This window comes from Polypterus senegalus, chromosome 2 (genome assembly GCF_016835505.1).
Source record: "Polypterus senegalus isolate Bchr_013 chromosome 2, ASM1683550v1, whole genome shotgun sequence".
Lineage (NCBI taxonomy): Eukaryota > Metazoa > Chordata > Cladistia > Polypteriformes > Polypteridae > Polypterus > Polypterus senegalus.
Window position 1 is genome coordinate 124,116,494 of NC_053155.1, and position 26,360 is coordinate 124,142,853.

Sequence of the window (26,360 nt, forward strand, 5' to 3'; positions counted from 1 at the left end):
TTGTTCTAGCTCTCTTTCTCATGGATGGGGGTAGATTTGTTTCAAACTTACTTTTATTAAACTTGACTAGCTTGTATGGAATGTTATTTGATTTTAATAAAATCAATAAAATGTTAAAGAAGAAAAAAAGGTCAGGCTCAAATTAATGACTTCTTACAAATGCTGCAGCTCAATACTCTCTGTATTGAAGAGCATTGAAGAAGAGCTTGACAAACGTCTAAACCTCCCTGAAATTTTTTAAAATCCAGATGGCCATCAAGACGACTTTTTGAAATATTTGAAACTCAATGCCATTATTGTTAGCAATGTTTATTGGAGATAGATAGAATACAATTCGACCAAAAATGTTATTTCAAACATCAATTACTGTCTTTACAAAGTAAAATAAAGACTTATTACAATGTGCATTATAAAGACCAATTCTGCTCCTGGATAATGATGCTAGAAGCTCTTGAATTGTTTTGCTAGAAGAATAAAAAGTGCTTACCACTGCAATATTATCAGATCAAACTAAATTTACAAAAGACAGAAAATTATTATAAAGCTTTCATTGCTTTTTTTAATCTAATTATTCACCTAAGAAATATGAATCTCCTGAGGTCTTACTATGCTTGGATACAGAAAATGACTTTGATAGAGTGGGATGGGGATACCTTTTATCCTATTGCATAAATTTGGGCTTGGTTCTGATATATCTGCATCGATTATATTTCTTTATACTAGTCCAGAACTCTTGCACTGTATTAATAACATAAACTTGGATTATTACAAATTAGGAAAGTGTACTTTTTCACCAATGCTTTTTATGGTTTCTATTAAACCACTAGTTGTCTCTAAAAGCAGATATAGAGATACAACAAATCATAAAGGCTTGGACAGAAGATATCTTCTTAAGCTGAGGAAATGGGGCTTTATATCTCAGACTACATCCATTTATGCTATTAGTATTCAGCTTGCTAGGACAATTTCATAAGACCAAATAAGTTTGAATAAAAGTGTGCTTTTTCCAATGAATTCTCATACATGTCAGACTAAGCTATATATGTCTTCACTGATTGTGTCAGAACAGTCTAAATACCTAATAATAAATATTACAAGGAAATATAAAGATCTCTTTAAACACAATTTTGTTACTATGATGGACAGCATCAAACCAGACATACTTTAGCCAAGAGAATCGATATTGTCAAAATTAATATCTGCAAAAAGCTCCCATATCTCTTTCAAAGCATATTTCTATACAGTATCAGTAAATCCTTCTTTGAAATGTTAGACTCAATTATAACTTTTTATCTGGAAATTAAAACAGCCAAATTGGTGACTATACAGAGATCTTAAGCTTAAAGAGTCATGCTACTACCTAACTTTCAGCTCTATTACTGGGTTGAAAATATTTGCAATAAAATATTGGAAATGAGCAGACATCCTTGAAATCTGAAATACCTCCTTAGAAATGGAAAAGAGAATCTTGTTCTAAAGCTTTCTGAATGTTTTGCCCCCTGCTCTGGCCAACACTAATTATCACCAATTTACCAGCAATCCAGTTTAGTAAAGACATGAAACCACTAGAGTACACATTTTAAGGTAGATAATCTTTTCTATATTGGTCCTACATGATAATCACATATTTCAGCCTTGTTTAACTTATGGAGTATTCAGTTTAGTGACAATACTAGGGATTCTGACATTTAGAGATCTCTGTGTTAATACTATATTAGCATTTTCTGAACATTTATGTCCCAAATGTAATCTTCCAGCAACACACTTTTTCTTCCACAAAACATAAAAATTTGAAATTTCATCAAAAGCAGCCCACCCAGCTTCACTCATATTTCACCATTCATAGCTCAATCTAGTTTATATCCACCAAGCGTGACATCATTAAAAAAAATATTATGAAGATATATACTGTACCTCATATGTATATGTGTATGTCTTCTGAAAATATTGTATTAACTGTCAAAAAACACCCCATACTAGTTCTGAATCATCTTACAGCTCCATTATTTTTTTGTCACGACAAAGGCTATAAATCTCTGGTTTAACTTAATTTTTAGGACATGCTAAGCATCTTTATTAAGTAGCCCTGTATAACTATAATACTTTATTGCAAGGATTATTACAATATATCATCACTATATTTTAGTGAACCCATTCATAATGACTCATAAAAAATATGTGCAAGGATTATCTCTTTGTGTGGAGCTTGGTTACCTCTCATTATCAAGAGGCAACATATTATAGCTTACCCTTATGCTTGCTGTCACAATAAAACTCTTAATAATTTTACATATGGCTACAAAAATTTCCTTTTCATATGTTTTTGATATCTGTATTAAACAAGCAGTTCTTAGAGAATTTTATTTTCTTCAGAGATTATAAGAAAAGTGAAGAAACCTCCACCTATGTGCCGTCCAACAGTGGCTCCAGACCAAGCTCCACTAGAATGCATTCAGCTAATGAAACAATGTTGGAGTGAACTACCAGAAAGAAGGCCCGACTTTGATAGCATATTTGATCAAGTGAGTTTTTTTTTTAATAAAAAAGAATAAAAAGCAAAACACTATATAAACCAAGAATGCTCTGTCCACTTGTTATAGCTTTTCAGTTTGTTATGTGCAATATATACATTTGTATCTTTCTCTTTCTGTTGCCTTTGTTCTTATCTCCTTACTGGAAAATGACTACTCACATGTGAGACTTTATGTTACATTATATTATGCTGCATTCTGGCATTACAAGACTTCATTTCAAACCTAATCATTAAGTCCAATCATTCAAGGAACCTCTTCTGCTGCTTAATGTATTTTATGGACAAAAAAATTCCAGTTCATCCCTCTCATTGACCCATTTGTGGCAAAGATGAAAAAGACAATAAGACTGACACCCATGAAAAGTCCCAGCCCTATTCCTCTATTCTATAATCCCCACTGAGCCAGCCTTAGACTGTAAATTATATATAGATTAGAGGTAGTTCTTTAATTGACTGTTTTAACTTCTGAAGGAGATTTCCTCTTGTTTATGTGGTGCCTACAATTATATGGCTGCATCAGTCTGATCCTAGCACTTCAGTGATTGCTTTGTATTTGGCAACCTATCATACAATCCAAAATAACAATATTGAAAAAAGAGAAATACAAGGTTCTTTAGAGATACAACTGTTTAAATGTAATTTTAAAAGTATTGCAATCAACTTTTAGTTCCTCTTTTAAGTCAAAGAATGGGACCTTTTTCAATTGTGAATAAAAAAGTTAGAAAAGACGCATGTATAACTTACCATTACTTGAGATTATAGCAATATTTATTTGGAACAAAATAGTTCAGCATGTACATATGAAAATTAATGTAAGATAATATGTTTAGAAATTATCTCACTCATATATTAATATATTAAGGTATATATAAGATATATATAAGAAAATATAATTATATACTGTATATATACTGTAGATCAACATTTGTTAATGGACTGTGTGAGAAAAAGTCAAAATTCATTAAAACAATTTCATAATCCTAAAGCCAACTTTGTCAATAATTGCCATTATGATATACAGATATCTAATTTTTTCCTGTTCTCTTGTTTTGGCTATTTTGTTGTCAGTTTAAAACTATAAACAAGGGTAAAAAGACCAACATTATAGATTCAATGCTGAGGATGCTTGAACAGTACTCTAGTAATCTGGAAGATTTGATCAGAGAAAGAACAGAGGAGCTGGAAGTAGAAAAACAAAGGACAGAAAAACTTCTATCTGAGATGCTTCCACCGTAAGTTGTAATATGTGATAACTGCCTATATCACTAATAATAATATTTTGAAAGACACTTTCCCCTCTAATGCAATTTACTAATTTTAATAATTATACTGTATTACAGCATGGGTAACAACAAATGCTCAGAATTGAATGCTGCTGTCTCACAGGCTCAAAGTGCTGGGTTCAAATTGAGGCCCATCACTAGTTGTATATCCTCTTTTTCTCTACATGGATTTTCCTCTGGGTATTCCAGTTTTCCTCACAGATCCCAAAGATATTCTTGTAACTTTAAATAAGCCAAGTATAAATCAGTGTGGCTATGCATGTGAGTGTGCTTTGTGATGGACTGGTGCTAAGTCCAGGGTTGTCTAGTGCAGGCAAGACTGGCCTTGGTTCCCTGCATGTCTTGGATACATGTGTTAGAAAAAAAGAATGGATGGATATTAAAATACTTAACAATAATATATTTTTAAATAGTTAAAATTAAATTAAACCTTAATTTATTTTTACATTAAAACAAAACTTTATTAGTAAGCACATTTGAAATAGGAACATTTAGTTTGTCTAATTATGTAAGAAGTCATTATTATGCATTTTTATATTTATATACTTTTTTAATTATTAGAAGTGAATTCTTTTTTTTATTTTATTGATTTTATTGTAATAATTCCATACAAATAGATCAATTTTTACAAAAAAAAAAAAAACAAATGAAAACAAATCAACCCCCACCCCTGAGAAAGAGAGCATGGCCAACGGACTAAAACTTAAAAATAGTAAAAATGAATACATTGCTGATTTTATTAGGCGGATACAGATACATGGAGAAGAAAAAGAAATGGGGAGAGAATCTACTTTCTCAGTGCTTTAAGAGCTAATTCCAAAATATTATTGACTAGCAGAATACCCGTGCTTCGCAGCGGAGAAGTAGTGTGTTAAAGAAGTTATGAAGAAGAAAAGGAAAAATTTTAAAAATAACGTAACATGATTGTTGATGTAATTGGTTTGTCATTGATATGAGTGTTGTTCTCATATCTATATATATATATATATATCTATATCTATATATCTATATCTATATATATATATATATATATATATATATATATATATATGCTGTATATACCAAAATACCCGCGCTTGGCAGCGGAGAAGTAAAAAGAAAAGGAAACATTTTAATAATAACGTAACATGATTGACAATGTAATTGTTTTGTACATACATGTGTACATATATACACACACACATGTACTATGGGGTGCCAAACAGGCAAATACATTGATTTTATGAATATATAAAGTCGGCGTCAGAATATATAAAGTCAAAACTTGAATATATAAAGTCACTGTCGGAATATATAAAGTCAAAACTTGAATATATAAAGTGAGCGCCGGTGTATATATATAGTCAAACTTGTTTCTGAATATATAAAGTCAAAAGTTGAATATATAAAGTCATCGCTGGAATATATAAAGTCTGCGTCGGAATTTATAAAGTCATTCCTTATTATATAAAGTCAACATCGGAGTATATAAACCCACTCCTGAATATATAAAGTGAAAGTCAAAATCTATTGATTGAAACAACTCTCAACTGAACTAAGTTAACAAAAACGTATTCAGAAAAATGAATTAAAAAAACACTGTTTGGTTAATGTTTTGAAAATGATGCATGTGCCCTGCCCAGGATTGGTTCCTGCCTTGCGCCCAGTGTTGGCTGGGATTGGCTCCAGCAGATACCTGTGACCCTGTGGTCGGATTCAACGGGTTGGGAAATGGATGGATATTCCAGCGCTGACTTTGTATATTCCGACGCTGACTTTATATATTCAGAAATATTCCAACGCTGTCTTTATATACTCAGGTTTTGACTTTATATATTTGGGAATGACTTTATATATTCAAGTTTTGAGTTTATATATTCCAGCGCTGAATTTGTATAATCAAGTTTTGACTTTATATATTCGGAAATGACTTTATATATAAAAGTTTTGACTTTATATAGTTAAATTTAGTCATCATTGCATAACTTTTTCTTTATTTAAAGACTAAATTCAACTTCCATTCCTAACAAAGATATTTCTGGCGACTAAATAGAACCTACTTATATCCAAATTCGAGCTATTCAGCTGTCGCCTGCCTGCCTGAATAAGTCACCCTCGCTTCGCTCTTACTTTTTTACCGTTCATTTACTCATGGCTAGTGGCGGAAAAATTATAAAATGGAAGGAGGATTACACTGAGTATGGCTTTACCAAAACAATTATTGATGGCGATTCGATTATTCAATTGGTGATCTGTTTTTCTGTGTTAACCTCATATTTTTTCATACTTCTTCTCAAACTAAGGTGGTGCAAGGGTAAAATGAATCGGGAAGCGCTGATCAATGTACTCGGTGTACCAGGAAATCATGCATTGACAGAAGTTCCTCTTTGTTTGTAATGCAAAGTGTGATTAAATGCGTGATTTTGTAACGCGTTATGGAGCACATGCATCGAAGCTTCTCAGCTGTGATTGTGCTAAGAAAAGGAAACATTTTAAAAATAACACGATTGTCAATGTAACCTTTTGTAAGTAGTGCCTGGAGGATTCAGTGTGGAGAAACTGTAGAGACAGCGTGTGTATTAACTTGTGGATTTTTCTGTGAGTATTTGGTGGCAGCGTCAAACTCGCTTCAGATACACTGCGTTAGCTGCGGAGCTCAGCTCAGAGCGAAATGAGGTGAATGGGAGGGAGATGATGACGTGACTCCCCCACCTGCCTTATCTGTCAATCCCCCACAAACACAGTCTCTCGGAATTTGCATAAGCACAGCCCCTCACCTACAATTTTAACTTAGTTACAAAGTGATCAAAACTCGTTTATATCCTGCGTCCTCTCATTAAACTTGTATCCCGCATTACCCGTGGGCATGACAAACGCCAGCGGCAGCCTGTCAATGAACTTAATTTAAAGTTTAGGTTTACACCGTGCTTTGTTTCCGAAGTAGCAGCACTCATGAATATGGTTGTATATGTCACTCGCTCGCTTCTTATTGTTTCGCTGCCTTCTCAATTATATAATGCATGTTTTCTTCAGCGCTTTTTGGAGCTCTTCCTGGTTTTATATGTACTGCGTTAACAGTCAGTTCACGTGATTACGTGGGAGGCGTGATGATGTCACATGAAACTCCGCCCCCAACGGCTTCGAGCTCAACTCCATTACAGTAAATGGAGAAAAATAGCTTCCGGTTATGACCATTACGCGTAGAATTTCGAAATGAAACCTGCCCAACTTTTGTAAGGAAGCTGTAAGGAATGAGCCTGCCAAATTTCAGCCTTCTACCTACACGGAAAGTTGGAGAATTAGTGATGAGTCAGTCAGTGAGTGAGTGAGTGAGTCAGTCAGTGAGGGCTTTGCCTTTAATTAGTATAGATAAGATCCTGCCAGGTTTTGAAAAAGTTCTGCATAGATCCTCTAAGTGAGAATTTGATTTTTTCCAATTTCAAATAATATAAAACATCAGTTACCCACTGACTTAAAAGAAGAGAGTTATGATTCTTCCAGTTTAGCAAAATAAGTCTACATGCCAATAGTGTAGTGAAGGCAATCACAGTTTGTTTGTCCTTCCCCACTTTAAGCCCATCTGGAAGAACACCAAACACAGCTGTTAGTGGATTAGGAGGGATTGTGACACCAAGGCTGTCTGAAAGGCACTTAAAAATTTTTGTCCAGTGCTAATTTGGTGCAGGCCCAAAACATGTGACCTAGTGAGGCTGGAGCTTGATTGAAGCATTCACAGGTAGGATCTTGCCCAGGAAACATTTTGGATAATTTTAAGCGAGACAGATGTGCTCAATATATAATTTTGAGTTGAATAATTGTATGCTTTGCGCATATGGAGCGTGAATGAATTCTCTGTATTGCTACCTTCCAATCCTTTTCTGATATGTTGAGTGAGAGATCCTTTTCCCATTGTCCTCTTGGATCTTTGAAAGGGAGGGACTGTAAAATATTTTTATATATTGCAGAAATACTGTTGGAGTTCTCGAGACTGAACAATATTTTTTCCAGCACAGATGAAGGTGGGAGATGGGGAAAATATGGCAGGTTCTGTTTGACAAAGTTTCTGATTTGAAGATAGTGAAAGAAATGTGTCGCCTGAAAATTAAATTTGGAATGTAATTGTTCATAGGATGCAAAGGTGTTGTCTATATAAAGATCTCTAAGCAATTTAATCCCAAGCAATTTAATCATAGAAGTTTTCCAGATATTAAAAACTGTATATGTTTACGAGGGTTGAAAAAGGTGGATCTCATGCATAGATGCCACAGATAAAAGATTCTCCATCTTAAAATGCTTTCTACATTGATTCCATATTCTGAGTGAGTGTAGCATAAATGAAATGGGTTATTAGTATATTGGCGATAACTTGGGGCACAAAGCAGGGAATATAGAGAAGTACTGCAGGATTTTATTTCTATTGCGGACCAGGCCTGTGTATGTTCTTCTATTTGTGTCCAGGTTTTTATAGCTTGTATGTTTGCTGCCCAGTAATAAAACTGAAAGTTAGGTAGAGCCATGCCACCTTCTGTCTTAGGTCTTTGCAGAGTCACTCTTTGGATACGTGGATGTGGAACGAGCCCCGGACACAGACAGACAGACAACGCTTTGTCACCCAGCACACAAATTTTATTTACAATATTTACAAGTTAAGTCCGTGCACAACCCAGTGCCTCCAGCACCAATCCCCCAAAATCCAGGCCTCTCTCTCTCCAGTGCCTGCCTTCTTCGGGCCGCCTCCACTCTTCTCCAGCAAGACTTCATCCACTCCTCGCCGGACTCCAGTCATCGAATGAAGGGAGGCGGCCCCTTTTATACAAGCCCGGATGGACTCCAGCTGCTCCCCAACACTCCTCCGCTGACACTCCCTGGTGTGGCGGAAGTGCTGAGGTCCAGGGCTCTTCAGGAACTGGGGTGCCCCCTGGCGGTGACCACGGGCCCCTACAGGGTTGTGTGCAACCAGGGCGGTCGCCCCCTCGTGGTCTCGGTCCTCCTGGGCGTCCCGGCTGGGTACCTCCCCCAGCCGTCTGCCACAATGTTTTAGGTTCAAAATAAATGAGGTTATGGTTGAATCTAATTGCTTAAAGAATGATTTATTGATGTATATTGGAATGTTTTGAAAAAAAGAAGCTTAGGAAGGATATTTATCTAAACAATGTTAATTCTTCCAGCTAGAATGAGATGGAGAGTGGACCATCTATGCAAGCCTTGCTTAATTTTTTTTCATACAGATGGCGAAATTTTGTTGATAAAGAGCTTTATGTTTACTTGTGATATTTACCCCTAGGTATTTAAACTGATCTGTGATAATTAAAGGGAAGGTGTCCAATCTAATATTGTATGCTTGAGAATTCACTGGAAAGAGCACATTTTTATTCAAATGAATTCTGAGGCCTGAGATCTTTTGAAATTATGTAAGTGCTGTTAAGACTGCAGGCACAGTATTTTGTGGGTCTGATATATACAAAACCATACCATCTGCATATAGAGAAATTTTCTGTTCCAGTCCTTCTCTGATAATCCCCTTTATCTGATAAGCATTTCGACAGTGAACTGCCAGTGGTTCAATGGCGATTGCAAATAACAGTGGTGACAAGGGGCATCCTTGTCTGGTACCATGTTCTTGTTTAAAGTAGTCCAAGCAAATATTGTTAATACAAACTGACGCTTCTGGATTGGTATACAGTAGTTTGATCCATGCACAAATATTCAGCCAAACATAAATTCCATTCAATCATATCAAATGCTTTTTCTGCATCCAACAATAATAATAACTCTGGGGTGTTTGACTTTGCAGGTGAATATATTACATTAAACAGGCGTCGGAGATTGGAAGCTAAGTGTCTGCCTTTAATAAATCCAGTTTGATCTTGTGATATTACCGAAGGCAGCACTTTCTCTATCCTTCTAGCTAGGACGTTGGAGAGTATCTTAACATCATTATTCAGACGTGAAATTGGCCTGTATGATGCACATTGTAATAAGTCCTTGTTTTGTTTAGTAAAGACGGTGATTAATGCTTGGCGAAGAGTTTGAGGTAGAATTTGATTGTCTCTAGCTTCTGTAAATGTTGCTAATAAGACGGGAGCTAGCTGAGTGGAGAATGTCTTATAAATTTCGACAGGGTAGCCATCATGACCTGCTGCTTTCCCACTCTGAAGTGACTTTATAGCATCTAGTAATTCTGATAGCACCAGAGATTTTTCTGAATCTTCTGCAATAAAATAATCAATTTGTGGTATCTGTAATGTATACAGAAATGCATTAGATTGTGTTTTGTCTTCTTTAAACTCAGTAGAATATAAGGATTTATAGTAGTCTCTAAATGTGTTCATTATATTTTATGGTCAATGATTTTATCTCCAATCGTGTTGGTGATTGCTGGGATTGTATTGCGAACTTCTTGCTTGTTGATTTGTTGAGCTAAGAGCTTATTAGCTTTCTCTCCGTGTTCATAGTAATTATGTCTTGATTTAAAAATGAGTTGTTCAGTTTCTTTGGTTGTTACGAGGTTGAGCTATGAATACAGAGCCTATCTTTTACTATGAAGAGCTTCACTTGGACACCTGGCATGTTCTTGATCTATTCTAGTAATTTCACTGGTTAGCTCTGATACCTTTTTGGTTTCTAATGTATTTCTCTGGGAAAGATATGAAATAATCTGTCCTCTTATTCCTGCAGAGACCTCTGAGGATGTATTTGTCTCTAGGAAAAAACAGATTTGTTTTGATATAAATTCTGTACAGTTCTCATCTGCTAATAGAAGTGGGTTAAGACGCCATCTGCGAGATGAGTATGTGGGGCATATCAGCTCCAAGATCAGAGGGGCATGGTCAGAAATAATAATAGCATCGTACTTGCAAGATTTAATCGCAGGCAAGAAATTATTATCTATAAAGAAATAATCAATTCTTGAGTAACAATGATGCACTGGTAAGTAGAAGGAATATGTTCTTGAGTTTGGGTTTAGAAACCTCCAGGGGTCTGATAAGTTGTGGTCAGTTAAAAACTGTGTAATTGTCTTTGCAGTGTCAGATGTCATCCCCCCTGTGACAGAGTCTAAATCTAAGAGTGGATTTAAAACACGATTAAAGTCCCCAGCCATTATAATTTTATGAGTGTTCACATTGAGAATAGATGCAAATACATTTTGCATGAATTCCCTATCATTGACATTGGGTGCATAAACATTTATCAAAATCACTTTACAGTTAAATAAGTTGCTCGTGACAATCACATATCTCCCTTCAGGATCAGATACTACATCCATCCATCCATTATCCAACCCGCTATATCATAACTACCGGGTCACGGGGTTCTGCTGGAACCAATCCCAACCAACACAGGGCGCAAGGCAGGAAACAAACAGGCAGGGCACACACACACACCAAGCACACACTAGGGACAATTTAGGATTGCCAATGCACCTAACCTGCATGTCTTTGGACTGTGGGAGGAAACCGGAGAACCTAGAGGAAACCCACACAGACACGGGGAAAACATGCAGACTCCATGCAGGAAGGACCTGGGAAGCAAACCCGGGTGTCCTAACTGAGAGGCAGCAGCGCTACCCACTGCACCATTGTGTCACCCCAGATACTACATCTGATGCTACAAATGAGACTGTTCTATGTATAAGAATTCCCACACTTCTAGTTTTCTTTGTAAAGCTAGAATGGAACATTTGGCCAGTCCAGTCTTTTTGCAGCCGGAACTGATCTTTGCTTAATAAGTGAGTCTACTGTAAAAATACTGTTTTAGCGTTTAGACCTGTTAGGTGAGAGAATGCTTTCTTTCTCTTTAATTTGTGATTCAGGCCTTTAACATTCCAGCTCACAAAGTTAACTGTCCCATCATGGAGACATTGATTCTGAATTTTTTATGTCATTTTGTAGTCTTAACTGGAAGTGAGACAGATTTAACATTAATTTCCAATTTTCCCATGAGTTATTGCCATGCAGCCTATTGTTACATTGGAAGTTATAATTATAAGAATAAAAAGGATAGATTAGATATAGCTTGCTCTCTTTCTCTCAGACACACACTCCTACCATTTTGCCTCCCCACGTGAGGCTGGACCCGAGTTCGCAAAGTCCCAGTCCTTTGACATACCTAGAGACAGAGCACGTCCAAAACAAAACAAGCCCCCCAGCAGCGGCATTTGAGGATTAAAAAGTACAGATTTGTATTGCAGATAAAATCTAAATACTATAAGCATAAAATATAATCATCAACAGGCTATAAGCATAAAATATAATCATCAACAGTCTTGATATATTACGACAGTAAACCCAGGGAATGGTGTTAAAAAGTGGCCCTGAATAAGCATAGTAAACCCTAATGCAATAATAACAATAACAATAAACCAAGGGTTTGATATTAAACAGTCTCCTTTAAAATAGTTTAAGACCAAAATAATAAAAAAGAACTACTTTAAATTCTTCCACACATACGCATGTAATTATAGTTCAAACATAAACAAAATGTGTCAGAGAAGAAAAAAGGTTGTTTAATTATGGTACCCGTATCATTGCAAGCAGATCAGACAGCTGGTAACATCTTTTTGCCATACCATAACAGGATGCAACTCACTTTCGTATTTCAAAAAAGCGTCGGGATCAGCTTTCTTAACTCCTTTTTTGCTTCCTCCTTGGAGGAGAAGATGTGATATTTGTCTTGAATATCCACTTTCAGTTTGGCAGGATACAAGAGGCTGTATCTGATATCGGCTTTCCATAACCGCTGTTTAATGTTGTAAAAAGCTACACGCTTAGCAGCTGTTGAGGGTGAGAAATCAGGGAAAATATGAATGTAGTTATTTTCAAATATAATCTCTTGTTTGTGTCTGAGAAGTGCCATTACATTAATCTTAAATTGCAATCTCTTGAAGCAGACAATTAAAGACCAAGGTTTAGAGCAGCATTTCCCAAATTCGGTCCTGGTGGACCCCTGTGGCTGCAGGTTTTTGTTCCAACCAGATTCCTAATCAGTGACAACACCTGATAGCACTGATCTAATTTAATTAGCTGTTATTTTTTTTCTTTTATTTGACACTCAGAAAAGCTTAGCAGCATGATTTTTACATTTATAAGATATTTAGAATTATTTCTGCTTTTGCTATAATGCTTAACTCTCTTTTGTTGATTTCATTATACTTTGCTCTTTCTCTGTGCAGTTTTTCCTCCTTCGTTGTGTCGTATTAATGACAATTTAAAACGAGCAGATCAGACACCCAAGCAAACAACACTGAATATTCAAAGGCTGCAACTAATTTAGAGTCAGACCCACTAATTAGTAAAAATTGGATTAATTAAACAATTAGAAGACCTAGAAAAGTAGAATGAAAATCAAGATGAAAATACTGTTAAAAAGAAAAAATACATTATTCCTATATAACTGCTTGGTACATTTTAATATATTTTTTTTTTAGCAAACTTAGTTTTCTAATTTCTATATTGTTCCCTAAACACAGAACTTGGGAAATATCAGTTCATTTACTTAGCCCAGGAGTCCAATTAAAAACAGAATCTGGTTGGAACAAAAACCTGCGGCCACAGGGGTCACCAGGACCGAGTTTGGGAAACACTGGTTTAGAGGTATTTGATCCACGTATGTGATAAGCTGCCACTATCTCAGTATCTGATTTAAAGTCCTCTCCAATTATTTTTGAGAATAGTTCAGCTATGAATTTCACTTGGTTTGGACTTTCACGGTTCTCAGGTAGACCTTCGATTCTAATATTATTCCTTCTGCATCCATCTTCCAGAGCTGCAAGTCTGTTTCCGAGTTTTTTGCATTCAGAATTCGCAGCTGTACCTTATCCATCAGCGTTAGATGCCATTGTTCCACTTTTTCAATTCAAGCCGTGAATGTCTGCTTAATGTCTTCCAGCTGATCGGCAAGTTCTCTCAGTTTAGACGCATTTTCCTGAATGTGTTCCTTGATTTTTCTCAACATATCTTTAAAGACTGCATCAAAACGATTATATATACATTTTTCCAAGTCTTTATATTCCTGCCGCATCTCTTGCAGCTTCTCGTTTGTCTTCTCGATTGTCTTGAGCAAGCCATTTATTTCTTTCCTCAAATTTTTCTGAATGTCTTTCTTGAGCTCACTTATGGCCATGGCCGCGGCCAATGTTGCGATCATTTCCTTCAGTTCGGAGAAATCATTTTGGCTTTCATGCTTCGCGGGTGAAGTGGCAACCCCAGTTACAGCCAATGCTTCCAGCTCACGAGGAGTGGATGAAAACATAGACTGCAAGGCCATTTCTAGTTTCAAATGATCTTCTGGAATCAGCGAGCTATCGTGACCTGCATCGCTTGCACCTCGCTTCCATTTTCTCTCTTGACTGGAGATGTTGCAGTGGAGCAGGGTCCTGGGATGTCTGTGCTTTCGCCTGCCAGTTCCAGGTCAGTCTCTGAAAGGCCGCACTTTGCACTTGCACTTGGGCCTGAGGTCTGTCTAGACTTGGGTGTAGTTTTAGGTTTCTTTTCTGATTCTTTCTGACCCCCTTTCTTGTTACTCATGTTTATATACTGTAGTAGAAACTCCCTAGGTTAGGTGAATACAGGATATCTCGGGATAATAAGAAATAAGAGAAAAAATAAAGCCGCTGCAACGGAGCTCTGCTTTAGACATCCATCACCCGTAACAAAAACAACAACATTTATTTATATAGTACATTTTCATACAAATAATGTAGCTCAAAGTGCTTTACATGATGAAGAAAAAAGAAATAAAAGACAAAGTAAGAATTAGAATAAGGCAACACTAATTAACATAGAATAAGAGTAAGGTCCGATGGCCAGGGAGGACAGAAAAAAAAAAACTCCAGATGGCTGGAGAAAAAAAATAAAATCTGCAGGGTTCCAGGCCACAAGACCACCCAGTCCCCTCTGGGCATTCTACCTAACATAAATGAAAAAGTCCTCTTTGTATTTAGGGTTCTCTTGGAAGGACTTGATGATGATGGTCATGTAGACTTCTGGCTTTTAATCCATCAATGTAGGAACATCACAGTACTTTGATTAGGTGGTGATGGGGCAGATCACCACCACAGAAAACCAGGAAAAGAAACAGAAGAGAGAGTAGGGGTTAGTATGGATTTTAGAGCCACCATGAATAGTTATTATAATGAATTGAATATACAGAGTATCAGGATTAAATTAAGGTGAAGTTATGAGAAAGCCATGTTAAAGTAATGTGTTTTCAGCAGTGTTTTAAAGTGCTCCACTGTATTAGCCTGGCAAATTCCTATTGGCAGGCTATTCCAGATTTTAGGTGCATAACAGCAGAAGGCCGCCTCACCACTTCTTTTAAGTTTTGCTCTTGGAATTCTAAGGAGACACTCATTTGAGGATGTAAGGTTTGGATTTGGAATATAAGGTGTCAGACATTCCGATATATAAGATGGAGCGAGATTATTTAAGGCTTTATAAACCATAAGCAGTATTTTAAAGTCAATTCTGAATGACACAGGTAACCAGTGTAGTGACATCAAAACTGGAGAAATGTGCTCGGATTTTCTTTTCCTAGTTAGGATTCTAGCAGCTGCATTCTGCACTAGTTGCAAACAATTTATGTCTTTTTTGGGTAGTCCTGAGAGGAGTGCGTTACAGTAATCTAGTCGACTGAAAACAAAAGCGTGAACTAATTTCTCAGCATCTTTCAATGATATAAGAGGTCTAACTTTTGCTATGTTTCTTAAGTGAAAAATGCTGTCCTAGTGGTCTGATTAATATGCGATTTAAAATTCAGGTTACAGTCAACAGCTACCCCTCCGTCTTGACTTTTAATCCTAATGCATCAAGTTTATTTCTAATAACCTCATTGTATCCATTATTGCCAATCACTAAAATTTCAGTTTTCTCTTTATTTAGCTTGAGAAAATTACTATTCATCCATTCAGAAACACAAGTAAGACATTGTGTTAGTGAATCAAAGTGTGGGTCATCAGGTGCTATTGATAAGTACAGCTGTGTGTCATCAGCATAGCTGTGGTAGCTCACGTTGTGCCTGAGATAATCTGACCTAACGGAAGCATGTAGATTGAGAAGAGCAGCAGACCCAGGATAGAGCCTTGTGGAACACCATATGGATATCATGTGTCTTTGAGTTGTAATTACCACAACTAACAAAGAATTTTCTACCTGCCAGGTAGGATTCAAACCAATTTAAGACACTGCCAGAGAGGCCCACCCATTGACTAAGGCGATTTCTAAGAATATTGTGATCAATGGTGTCAAATGCAGCACTCAGATCTAAGAGGATGAGAACAGATAAATGGCCTCTGTCTGCATTTACCCAAGTCATTTACTACTTTAACAAGTGCAGTTTCTGTGCTGTGATTTGTTCTAAAACCTGACTGAAATTTATCAAGAATAGCATGTTTATTGAGGTGGTCATTTAACTGCATAATGACTGCCTTCTCTAGAATTTTACTTAAGAAAGGCAGGTTAGAGATGGGTCTAAAATTTTCAAAAGCAGAGGGGTCAAGATTATTTTTCTTGAGTAGGGGTTTAACTACAGCAGTCTTAAGACAGTCTGGGAAGACCCCCGTATCTAATGACGAGTTTACTATGTCAAGAATATTATCAATTAGCACGCCTGATACTTCTTTGAAAAACCTTGTTGGTATTGGGTCAAGGACGCAGGTGGAGGGTTTCAGTTGAGAAATATTTTATGTAAATCAGGTAAATCTATCCTGGTGAAAGAATTTAATTTGTTTATAATGGAGTACTGGGGCTTAGGAGGATCCTAGTGTTGGGGAGATATACTATATTATTTCTAATATCATTAATTTTTTGATTGAAAAATACAGCAATACCCTCACAGGTTTCACTGGAAGTATTTTGGAGGCATTCCTTTGTGTTACCTGGGTTTAGCAGACGATCAATCATAGAGAATAAGACTCTGGGATTACTAGCATTGTTATTTATAATCTTAGAGAAATAGCAGCCTCTCAAGACGGACTGTGTTATTGTATTCTGATATTTTAACCTTCAATATATCATATTGGATACTTAGTTTAGTTTTCCTCCATTTACCCTCAGCTCTCCGGCATGTTCTCTTTAAATCAGACACTCTTTGGGTCTTCCATGGTATAACAATGCTAGAAGATTTTTAACTGTCTTTTCAGGTGCAACTATGTCAACAGCAGCTCTTACTTTAGTATTAAATTTTCCACCTTACTATTTACATTATCCTCGCTATTATAGTTGGCACTATAAACGGACTGATTGCTTAGAATGTTTGTAAGTTTTAAAGCTGCTGATGAATCAAAGAAGGTTTTTTAACAATATGCTTCTCATGAATGTTTTCTGTCATTATTTCTATATTAAATAGTAAAAGAAAATGGTGTGATAGACCAATATCAATGACCTGCTTTACATCGACTTTTAGTCCTTTGGTAATTACTAAGTGTAATGTATGACCTGCTTTATGTGTGGGCTGCTGTCTCAAATCAAAAGAGTCCAGGAGGTTCATGAATTCTTTTACTTTTTGGTCACACTGATTATTGATATAAAAGTTAAAGTCACCGACTATTAAGAGTGTGTCATAGTTCGTAATTAAAATTGACATTAAGTCTGAGAATTCCTCAAAGAAAGATGCGTTAAATTTAGGAGGTCTATACATAGATAATACTACAAAATGAGAATCTCCGTGAATAATAATGGCGACATACTCAAAGGACTTGAATTTACCAAAACTGATATCTTTACACTTTAACCGGCACGAGTAAATGTTTGCCAAGCCGCTGCCTTTCTTTCCTTGGCAATCCACATGAGTAAAACTGTAATTCAGAGGCACAGATTCAATTAAAACAGCCACGCCATCTGAGCTCAGTCATGTTCCACTTAGTGCAATAAAATCAATTTTTCTATCACTAATAAGATCGTTGATAAAAAACGTCTTGTTAGTTAATGCTCTAACATTTAATAGTGCCATATTTAATGTTTTGAAGGAGCAGAGCTGAATTCTATGTGCATTATTGGTGTTTAGAACCGAAACTAATTTTTGTTTATTTTTGTTAGCACCGCTTATTTAATCTGCAATCTGTTTTTATAGTTTTAATACGTTGTTCATTTAAAGTAGTAATTGTAATTAAATTATTAGTGTTTATGCCATACTGCCTAGATTTTTTTAATGCATTAAGATTGGTTATTAGAGTATTAATGTTGTGCACTTTTACGGAAGACTTTGTTAAGCAATTATCATGTCCTACCAAAACATTAGCATTACGGAAGGGGTTTAGAGTAGAAATAGACAGTCAAGAGAGACAAATTACCTTAGCGATGTTTTCAGGGAGGACCCGGATGCCGAATCTATTCAGATGCAGGCCTTCCCGCATCAAGAAACGTGGCCTTTCCCAGAAGAGGTCCCAGTGGTCGATGAACCCGATGTCTTGATTCTCGCAGAAGCCTTTCAGCCAGTTGTTTAATCCCAGCAGACGACTGTAGTATTCGTTTGATTGTCTAACGAGAGGTAGTGGACCCGAGATGAAGATCCTTGCCGACGGGGTCCTCTTCTTCGTGTCTTTAATTAGTGCTGCGAAGTCAGCCTTGAGAATTTCCGACTGTCGGTGCCTCACGTCATTTACACCGGTGTGTAATATAATGGATCCTACTACCCTGTTCTTGTGCTTCTCGTATACTGTCGGTGCACGTCTCATCACATCTCGGACACGAGCACCGGGAAAACAAGAAACAAAAGATTTCCAATTAGGGCATGTAATATTGAGATTTCTTACAATCGAATCACCCATTACGATTACATTACCCGGGGTTGAAGGCAAACTGGGGATGCGGAGAGGGTCAAACCGGTTCTGGGTCGAGATGCTCGCCTGTGCCGAAGGAGGTGTTCTAGCCTTGAACCCCCGCCTGCGTTGCTGAAACTCACATAGGTCTTCATCGGTGGCATTGTCTCTCCAACGAGGCACGGGGGTGAAGCTTACTTGTCCTTGGAGGTGAGTGGCACAACTTGGAGCTGATGTTACTGAAACCCAGCGTGTAATGTCGATTTCAGATGGTGAGGATGGTGTTTCCAGCAGCTGAGCCTTCAAATTCCTAAGGTACCTTCTTCTGGACAGGAGTTTCTGGATCTGTTTGTCGAGAGCCAGGAGTTCTTCTACAATGACGGCAACGCAATTCATCTCACTGTCGGCCATTTTCTGCTACTGCTTCCGCTTCCTCTTCGTGCCCTAGGAAAGAATGAGAGAGATTGGTTACAAAAAACAAGACGGACAAGACCAGCATCTCTGATTCAGTTCTGATTGAGACTAAAATATATATCACATGATCTGCAATTTTAAAACTAGTATTTTCAATAATTTATTGTAGTGAACTATTTTTCTGTGAACACACTCATTACCCTAACACTTCTTTTATTGGTTTGAATCATTTTAAATTGCAAAAATACACAACTAATTTCTCAAAAGAAGCCAGCGTAGGTCAACTCACAGATCTGTATTGGACAGTAAACCCTGTATGACTAAGCAACCAATTTAATTTACATTTTAATTGGTTTCTCTTATTTGATCCAGTATAAATGAGTGTGGGTGGTGCAACTATCCTGCGTCAGTTTCTGTGTTTTACCCAAGACCCCAAGTGGGCTTAGTAACTGGATAAAGGAATTCACTAAAGGAATAAATTGTTAATAGAAGGTTGCTTCCAGTGAACTATCTATATAACCAATTAGCATGTAGTGTTAGATATGCTTGTAAAAAAATGGAGGAAGTAATATGTATATGTTAATTTTAAACGATACAATTCTATCATTTTACAGTTCTGTTGCTGAAGCTCTTAAGACTGGAGGTACTGTGGAACCAGAATACTTTGACCAAGTCACAATCTATTTCAGTGATATTGTTGGATTCACAACTATTTCAGCTCTTAGTGAACCTATAGAAGTTGTTGATCTCTTAAATGATCTTTATACATTGTTTGATGCTGTTTTATGCAACCATGATGTATATAAGGTAAGTCATATTCAACAAATCAAATAATCCCTGTTGTAAACTTATTATTTTTACAATGCAGACATTTTTAATAGAGTGTACAGTTACAAAGTACTTTCTCTTTCCTTTCTGATTTTCTGTGATTTTGCAAAATTGTTTTAGTAAAATAAGTCAAATCATTTTGGGGAATGTTATATATAAAGAATTAATAACATATAAACTTAAAAATGGTCACTTCTTCCATTTGTTAGATGTATAAGGTAATCCAATCACCAAGCTTAAAAAATGATTGGCTCAGTGAACCTAATTAAACTGATAATAAAGTGCAGTTTAAATTCATATGTCATTCTACAAGCATATATTCCATCAATTATAATTGTGAATTGTGTAGTATTGAATTAAAAAAAAAACTTCCTTTATTGTTATAGGTGGAAACAATAGGAGATGCATATATGGTGGCTTCAGGGCTTCCAAAAAGAAATGGAAACAAACATGCAGCAGAAATTGCAAACATGTCTTTAGATATTCTCAGTTCAGTTGGAACTTTCAAAATGCGACACATGCCTGAAGTACCTGTACGGATACGAATAGGTTTGCATTCAGGTATGGAAACCTCAGCATTGCACAATATTTATTGGTTAAACATATGCCAGATAAATTTAAGGAATTCCCTAAAAACTCAGATTTCTAATGTACAAATGTCAAAACATAAGCTGTGCCAAAAGAGGTTTCATATACTGTACATTTGCACATTTGTATGATCTCGTGTGGATTGCTTTCAAAGTACTTTTCTCCAACCCATTTAACCCTCTTTAAGTAGGCCAGAGTCTATCATGGCAACATCAGGAGAAATGCAGGATGCCGGTTCATTGCAGAACCTGCAAACAAACACACAAACACACACACACACACACACATGCATGTACTGTAGTTCATATGCTAGTAGCGTGAATGAGATATTACCATAGTCAAACTACTGAACAATCTGGTAGTGATTTTTTAAGAATAAGCATGGTGTAAGAACAGGTTGCACTACTACAATACCATGCATACTAGTCCCAGGTTATTTTGGCTGAAGTGTTAATGGGTTTATGTACATCCTTTGAAATTCTGATGTCCCATCCAATTTTGTCTTGTATAGACATTTAGGGTACAGGGTTTCTGTTTTTGCATTTAGGTAAGTTGATATTGCATACTGAAGACAAGAACCCAGCTGGGAAAGGTATTCAAAAGACAGGACAAAAGATGGGTCATAAAATTTCCTCACTAAATTCAGCTGGCAGTGGCAACCTATATGCTCATGCAAATGGAACTGTGCAGTCATTAAACCCCACAAAAATAACAAGACTGACAGTGGAGGGCAGTACCTATAGGGACAACACCTGACCGAAGATAAAGCTACTCTGTCCCCCTGCCACAATCTATACTGACCATACTTATGTGATACTTACTGATACTATGTGAGGTAGAGCTCAGCACTGCCAGTGAAAGATTTACAAAATTTTATGTTGGGTAACAAAAGACTGTCAGAGAGTTTTGGCAGGGTGGCACACACATGCTGAGGATTGGTTAGGGGTAACAAAGAATGTTTCTGGCTGTCTATGTGTATGAAATAAACAGAAAAATAAAATATTACTCTATTAGCCTATATAAAAAAATCCTGGGACGAGACAAAGCTTTTTTCTAAGAGTTTTTTTCCAGTCCTGCGAGACGATACTTTGGCCATGAGATTTGTTCAAGTCACACCCTCCTCTCAACTATATTCAACCACACACACGGTACTGTTATCAACAGAAAAAATGAGTACAGGGGCAATCCTAGCACCGAGGAATGATGAAGTCAAACAAATTAACGCCAAAAATGCTAATCGGTTGCACTGCAAATTGGTTAAATGTGTATCAATAGACTATGCTGAAACAGTTGGTGGTGATCATGCGGAAGATGAAAACATCAATTTACAATATTCTGAAGAATTTCTACAATCATTAACACTGTCCGGTCTTCCACCACATGAATTATTGTAGAAAGAAGGATGTATCCAAGAAAGCTAATGTAGTACATCTTCTGTGGATAACATTAGACAACAAAAGAGATCTTGATATGCCATTTGTATTAAAACATTAACAGTTTCCCGTTAGAATAGCTTTTGCAAAGACAATTAACAAATCTCAGAACCAAACATTTGAAAAAGTTGTTTCATTTAAAAGAGAGAAAGAAATGAAATTTAATCACAGGCAGTTATACGTTGCATTGTCACGATGAAAGTCCAAACACAGAATCAAAATTCAATGCGATATTGAAAAAATAGTTTTTCTGAAGTTTTACAGTAAAAGTGTAAATTTAAAAAGTATTTGTGTGTTAATTTCAAAGCCAAACAGAATGAAATTGTATTATCCATCCATCCATCCTCCGCTTATCCAAGATCGGGTCGTGGGGGCAGCAACTTGAGCAGAGCCCAGATTTCCCTCTCCCTGGCAACTTCTACTAGCTCTTCCAGTGGAATTTCAAGGTGTTCCCAGGCCAGAGGACAGACATAGTCCCTCCAGCGTGTCCTGGGTCTTTCCCGGGACCTACTCCCAGTTAGACGTGCCCGGAACACCTCACCAGGGATGTTTCCGGGAAGCTTCCTAATCAGATGCCTAGCAACCTCATCTGACTCCTCCCTCTGGCTGTACTCTGAGCTCCTCCCGGATGACCAGGTTTCTCACCCTTTCTTTAAGGGAAAGCCCAGACAGCCTGCGGAGGAAACTCATTCACGATCTTGTTCTTTCGGTCACTACCCACAGCTCATGATCATAGGTGAGTGTAGGAACATAGAGTGACCGGTAAATTGAGAGCTTTGCCTTCAATTCAGCTCCTTTTTCACCACGACAGACCAATGCAGAGCCCGCATTACTGTGGACACCGCACCGATCCACCTGTCAATCTACTGCTCCATTCTTCCCTCATTCGTGAACAAGACCCCAAGATACTTGAACTCCTCCACTTGGGGCAGGATCTTGCTCCCAACCTGAGAGGGCACTCCAGCCTTTTCCGGCTGAGGACCATGGTCTCGGATTTGGAAGTGCTGGTTCCCATCCCAGCCGCTTCACGCTTGGCTGCAAACCGATCCAGAGAGAGCTGAAGATCACGGCCTTATGAAGCAAACAAGAAAACTTCATCTGCAAAAAGCAGTGACCTTATCCCGAGTCCACCAAATCAGACCTGCTCAACGCCCTGGCTGAACCTAGACATTCTGTCCATAAAAGTTACAAACAGAATCGGTGACAAAGGGCAGCCCTGGCGGAGTCCAACTCTCACTGGAAAGAGGTTCGACTTACTGCCAGCAATGCGGACCAAGCTCTGATAATGGTTCTACAGTGACCAAACAGTCCTTACCAGGGGGTCTGATACCCCATACTCTCGGAGCACCCCCTACAGGATTCCCCGAGGGACAGGGTCAAATGCCTTTTCCAAGTCCACAAAACACATGTAGAGTGCTTGGGCAAACTCCCATGCACCCTCCAGGAGTCTACCAAGGGTGTAGAGCTGGTCCACTGTTCCGCGACCAGGACAAAAACCACACTGTTCCTCCTGAATTCAAGGTTTGACTATCTGATGGACCCTCCTCTCCAAGACCCGCAAATAGACTTTTCCAGGGAGGCTGAGGAGCGTGATTTCTCTGTAGTTGGAACACACCCTCCGGTCCCCTTTCTTAAAGAGGGGGACCACCAGCCTGGTGTGCCAATCCAGAGGCACTGTCCCCGATGTCCATGCAATGTTGCAGAGGCGTGTCAACCAAGACAGTCCTACGACATCCAGAGCCTTGAGGAGCCTTGAGAAACTCATCCACCCCCGGGGCCCTGCCACCAAGGAGTTTTTTAATTACCTCAGTGACCTCAGTCCCAGAGATGGGAGGGCCCACCTCTGAGTTCCCAGGCTCTGTTTCCTCATTAGAAGGCATGTTATTTGGATTGAGGAGGTCTTCGAAGTACTCCCCCAACCAACCCACAACGTCCCGAGTCGAGGTCAGCAGCGCAATCATCCCCACCGTACACAATGTGACACTGCACTGCTTTCCCCTCCTGAGACACCAGATGGTAGACCAGAATCTCCTCAAAGCCATCCGGAAGTCGTTCCCCATGGCCTCCCCAAACTCCTCCCACTCCCGAGTTTTTGCCTCAGCAACCACTGAAGCCACATTCCGCTTGGCCTGCCGGTACCTATTAGCTGCCTCTGGAGTTCCACAGGACAAAAGGGTCCTGTAGGACTCCTTCTTCAGCTTGACGCCATCCCTCACGACCGGTGTCCATCAGCGGGTTCTGGGATTGCCGCCACGACAGGCACCAACCACCTTATGACCACAGCTCCGGTCAGCCACCTCAACAATAGAGGCATGGAACATGGCCCATTCAAACTCAATGTCCCCCACCTCCCTCGGGACGTGGTCAAAGTTCTGCCAGAGGTGAAAGTTGAAACTACTTCTGACAGGCGACTCTGCCAGATGTTCCCAGCAGACCCTCACAATATATTTGAGCCTTCCAGGCCTGACCGGCATCTTCCCCCACCATCAAAGCCAACTCGCCACCAGGTGGTGATCAGTTGACAAGACATGTGGCAGCAAGTTCGACGACACGACCACAAAATCGATCATCGAACTGAGGCCTATGGTGTCCTGGTGCCAAGTGCACATATGGACACCCCTATGCTTGAACATGGTGTTTGTTATGGACAAGTCCAATAACAAAACACCGCTCGGGTTCAGATGGGGAGAGGGGGGGCATTCCTCCTGATCACGAACTTCCAGGTCTCACTGTCATTGCCCACATGAGCATTGAAGTCTCCCAGCAGAACGAGGGAGTCTCCAGAAGGCGTGCCCTCTAGCACCCCCCTCTTACTTTAATGCAGTAAGCTTAGACAGCCCCTTCTAAATACTGATAAATTTCTTAAGAACCAATAAGCAAACATATGCTATGCTGTACTGATTTAATTAAAAGATCAACACTGTCAAATCACCTCTTATTCTGAGCTTTAATAATCATGTTGACTTTTTTTTAACTTTGTTATTAGCAGGAATATTTGAAATTACAGAATGCATACATTTTACAGGGAAAAGTGCAAACTGGTCAGTATTTTATAACACAGATCTAAGTACACTAAGAAGTAACTAGTCAGCTCTATGGATTTATCAATCTGGAACCTGTCTTTTGAAAGGAAAGTAGCCATATTTTTTAAATGACTTTTAAAGATAGTTTTACCTGCTACAGGTAGGCCCACAGTATTATTATTTTTTATGTGTAAAAGAAGAATTTCTATAATAAAAGAAGATGGTAACGTGTAATAGAACATACTTGATAAATTCCATTTGTTAAACTTTCCACGTGTACCAGTGGATATGCATACAGTGTTCAGATATCTGAGTGACTTTTTTTTTTCAAAATTCAGTTTACAAACACACTCAGCTTCACTACACCTTCTCCTTCCCACATATTGTATATCATTTGTACACATGAATGAATGCAGCAAATTAGAAAGGGAGAACAACATCTAATTATTTATGTCAATCAGCCAAAGTGTGTGACAAAACTGAATTAGAATAAAACTCTTGTATCACAGCCTTAAACGGACATTTCCCTACAAAACTGTGAAAAAAAGAAAACAAAAGTTAACGTGGGCCCAGTTAACCATATGGGTTGACACCCATGTAGTTATATCAAACATGTTGTCTGAGTGATGAATGCATTAGCTGAATGATGCTCATATTTTTGTCAAAGTGGTTTTGAATTGGAGTCAGTCAGTCATTGTCGAACCTGCTATATTCTATTAATATATGTATTAATGGCATTAGCAATTCTATTAAAAGCAAATCCAACCTAGCAAATATTTATTACTGACTTTCAGATTAAACTTGCACTTTGGCAAGCCCCATGGACATGGTAGCAATAGATCTGCCCCTGAGAGGGACACCTAGGACCAGTAGTGGCATTTCTAGTGCAAGACTGCAGAAGTGATAATATAAGCTACCCAGGGAGGAGTTAAAAGGAGGAAATTTAAAAGGAGGAAATCTGAAATTAAACAACCTTGTGTTAAATAAGACCCAGAATGGCTATATGCATAGGCGGTTTTAGACAGGGGCCAACTGGGGCCAGTGCCCCTATAGAATTGGCCCTGGCCCATGCTATGGCCCCTGTGCTGAAGAGATAAAATTTTAATTAATTACTTATGGTGATGTTCTGTGCCCCCATGAAAAAAACACTGGCCCCGCCTTGGCCCCCCTGGTAAATTTGGTCTGGAACCACCACTGGCTATATGGTTTTATAATTATTAATTTATAAATGAATGTATTTATTAAATGTATTTGTATGTTTAGTTCTCTAATATACTGCACTCTTCAATTATAGTAATTTTTGTAAATAAACATTTCTTTATTTCTTATATTTAGACATTTTGGCTTCCATGTCATTTGTATATAGGTCAAAAATAACCTCCAGATTTTACAAAATACATTGATAATTATTTATTTTGCATTGTTATACCACAAAATAATTCCTTATTTGTTCTGTATCCTGTTAATAAAATGCAGTAAGTACTACATATTTACATTCAATAAAGGATTTGATCATATTAATCA

At 37.9% G+C, this 26,360-nt stretch overlaps 1 protein-coding gene across 1 annotated transcript in view; it reads left to right on the plus strand.

Annotated features, from left to right (window-relative positions):
• The window catches only part of gucy2f (guanylate cyclase 2F, retinal), an 85,628-nt gene that overhangs the window by 48,670 nt on the left and 10,598 nt on the right, over positions 1 to 26,360 (plus strand). The window contains exons 11-14 of the mRNA XM_039746260.1: positions 2,374 to 2,522; positions 3,602 to 3,765; positions 19,579 to 19,771; positions 20,179 to 20,353. Coding sequence (XP_039602194.1) covers positions 2,374 to 2,522; positions 3,602 to 3,765; positions 19,579 to 19,771; positions 20,179 to 20,353 — 681 coding nt within the window. The remainder of the gene's footprint in view (positions 1 to 2,373; positions 2,523 to 3,601; positions 3,766 to 19,578; positions 19,772 to 20,178; positions 20,354 to 26,360) is intronic.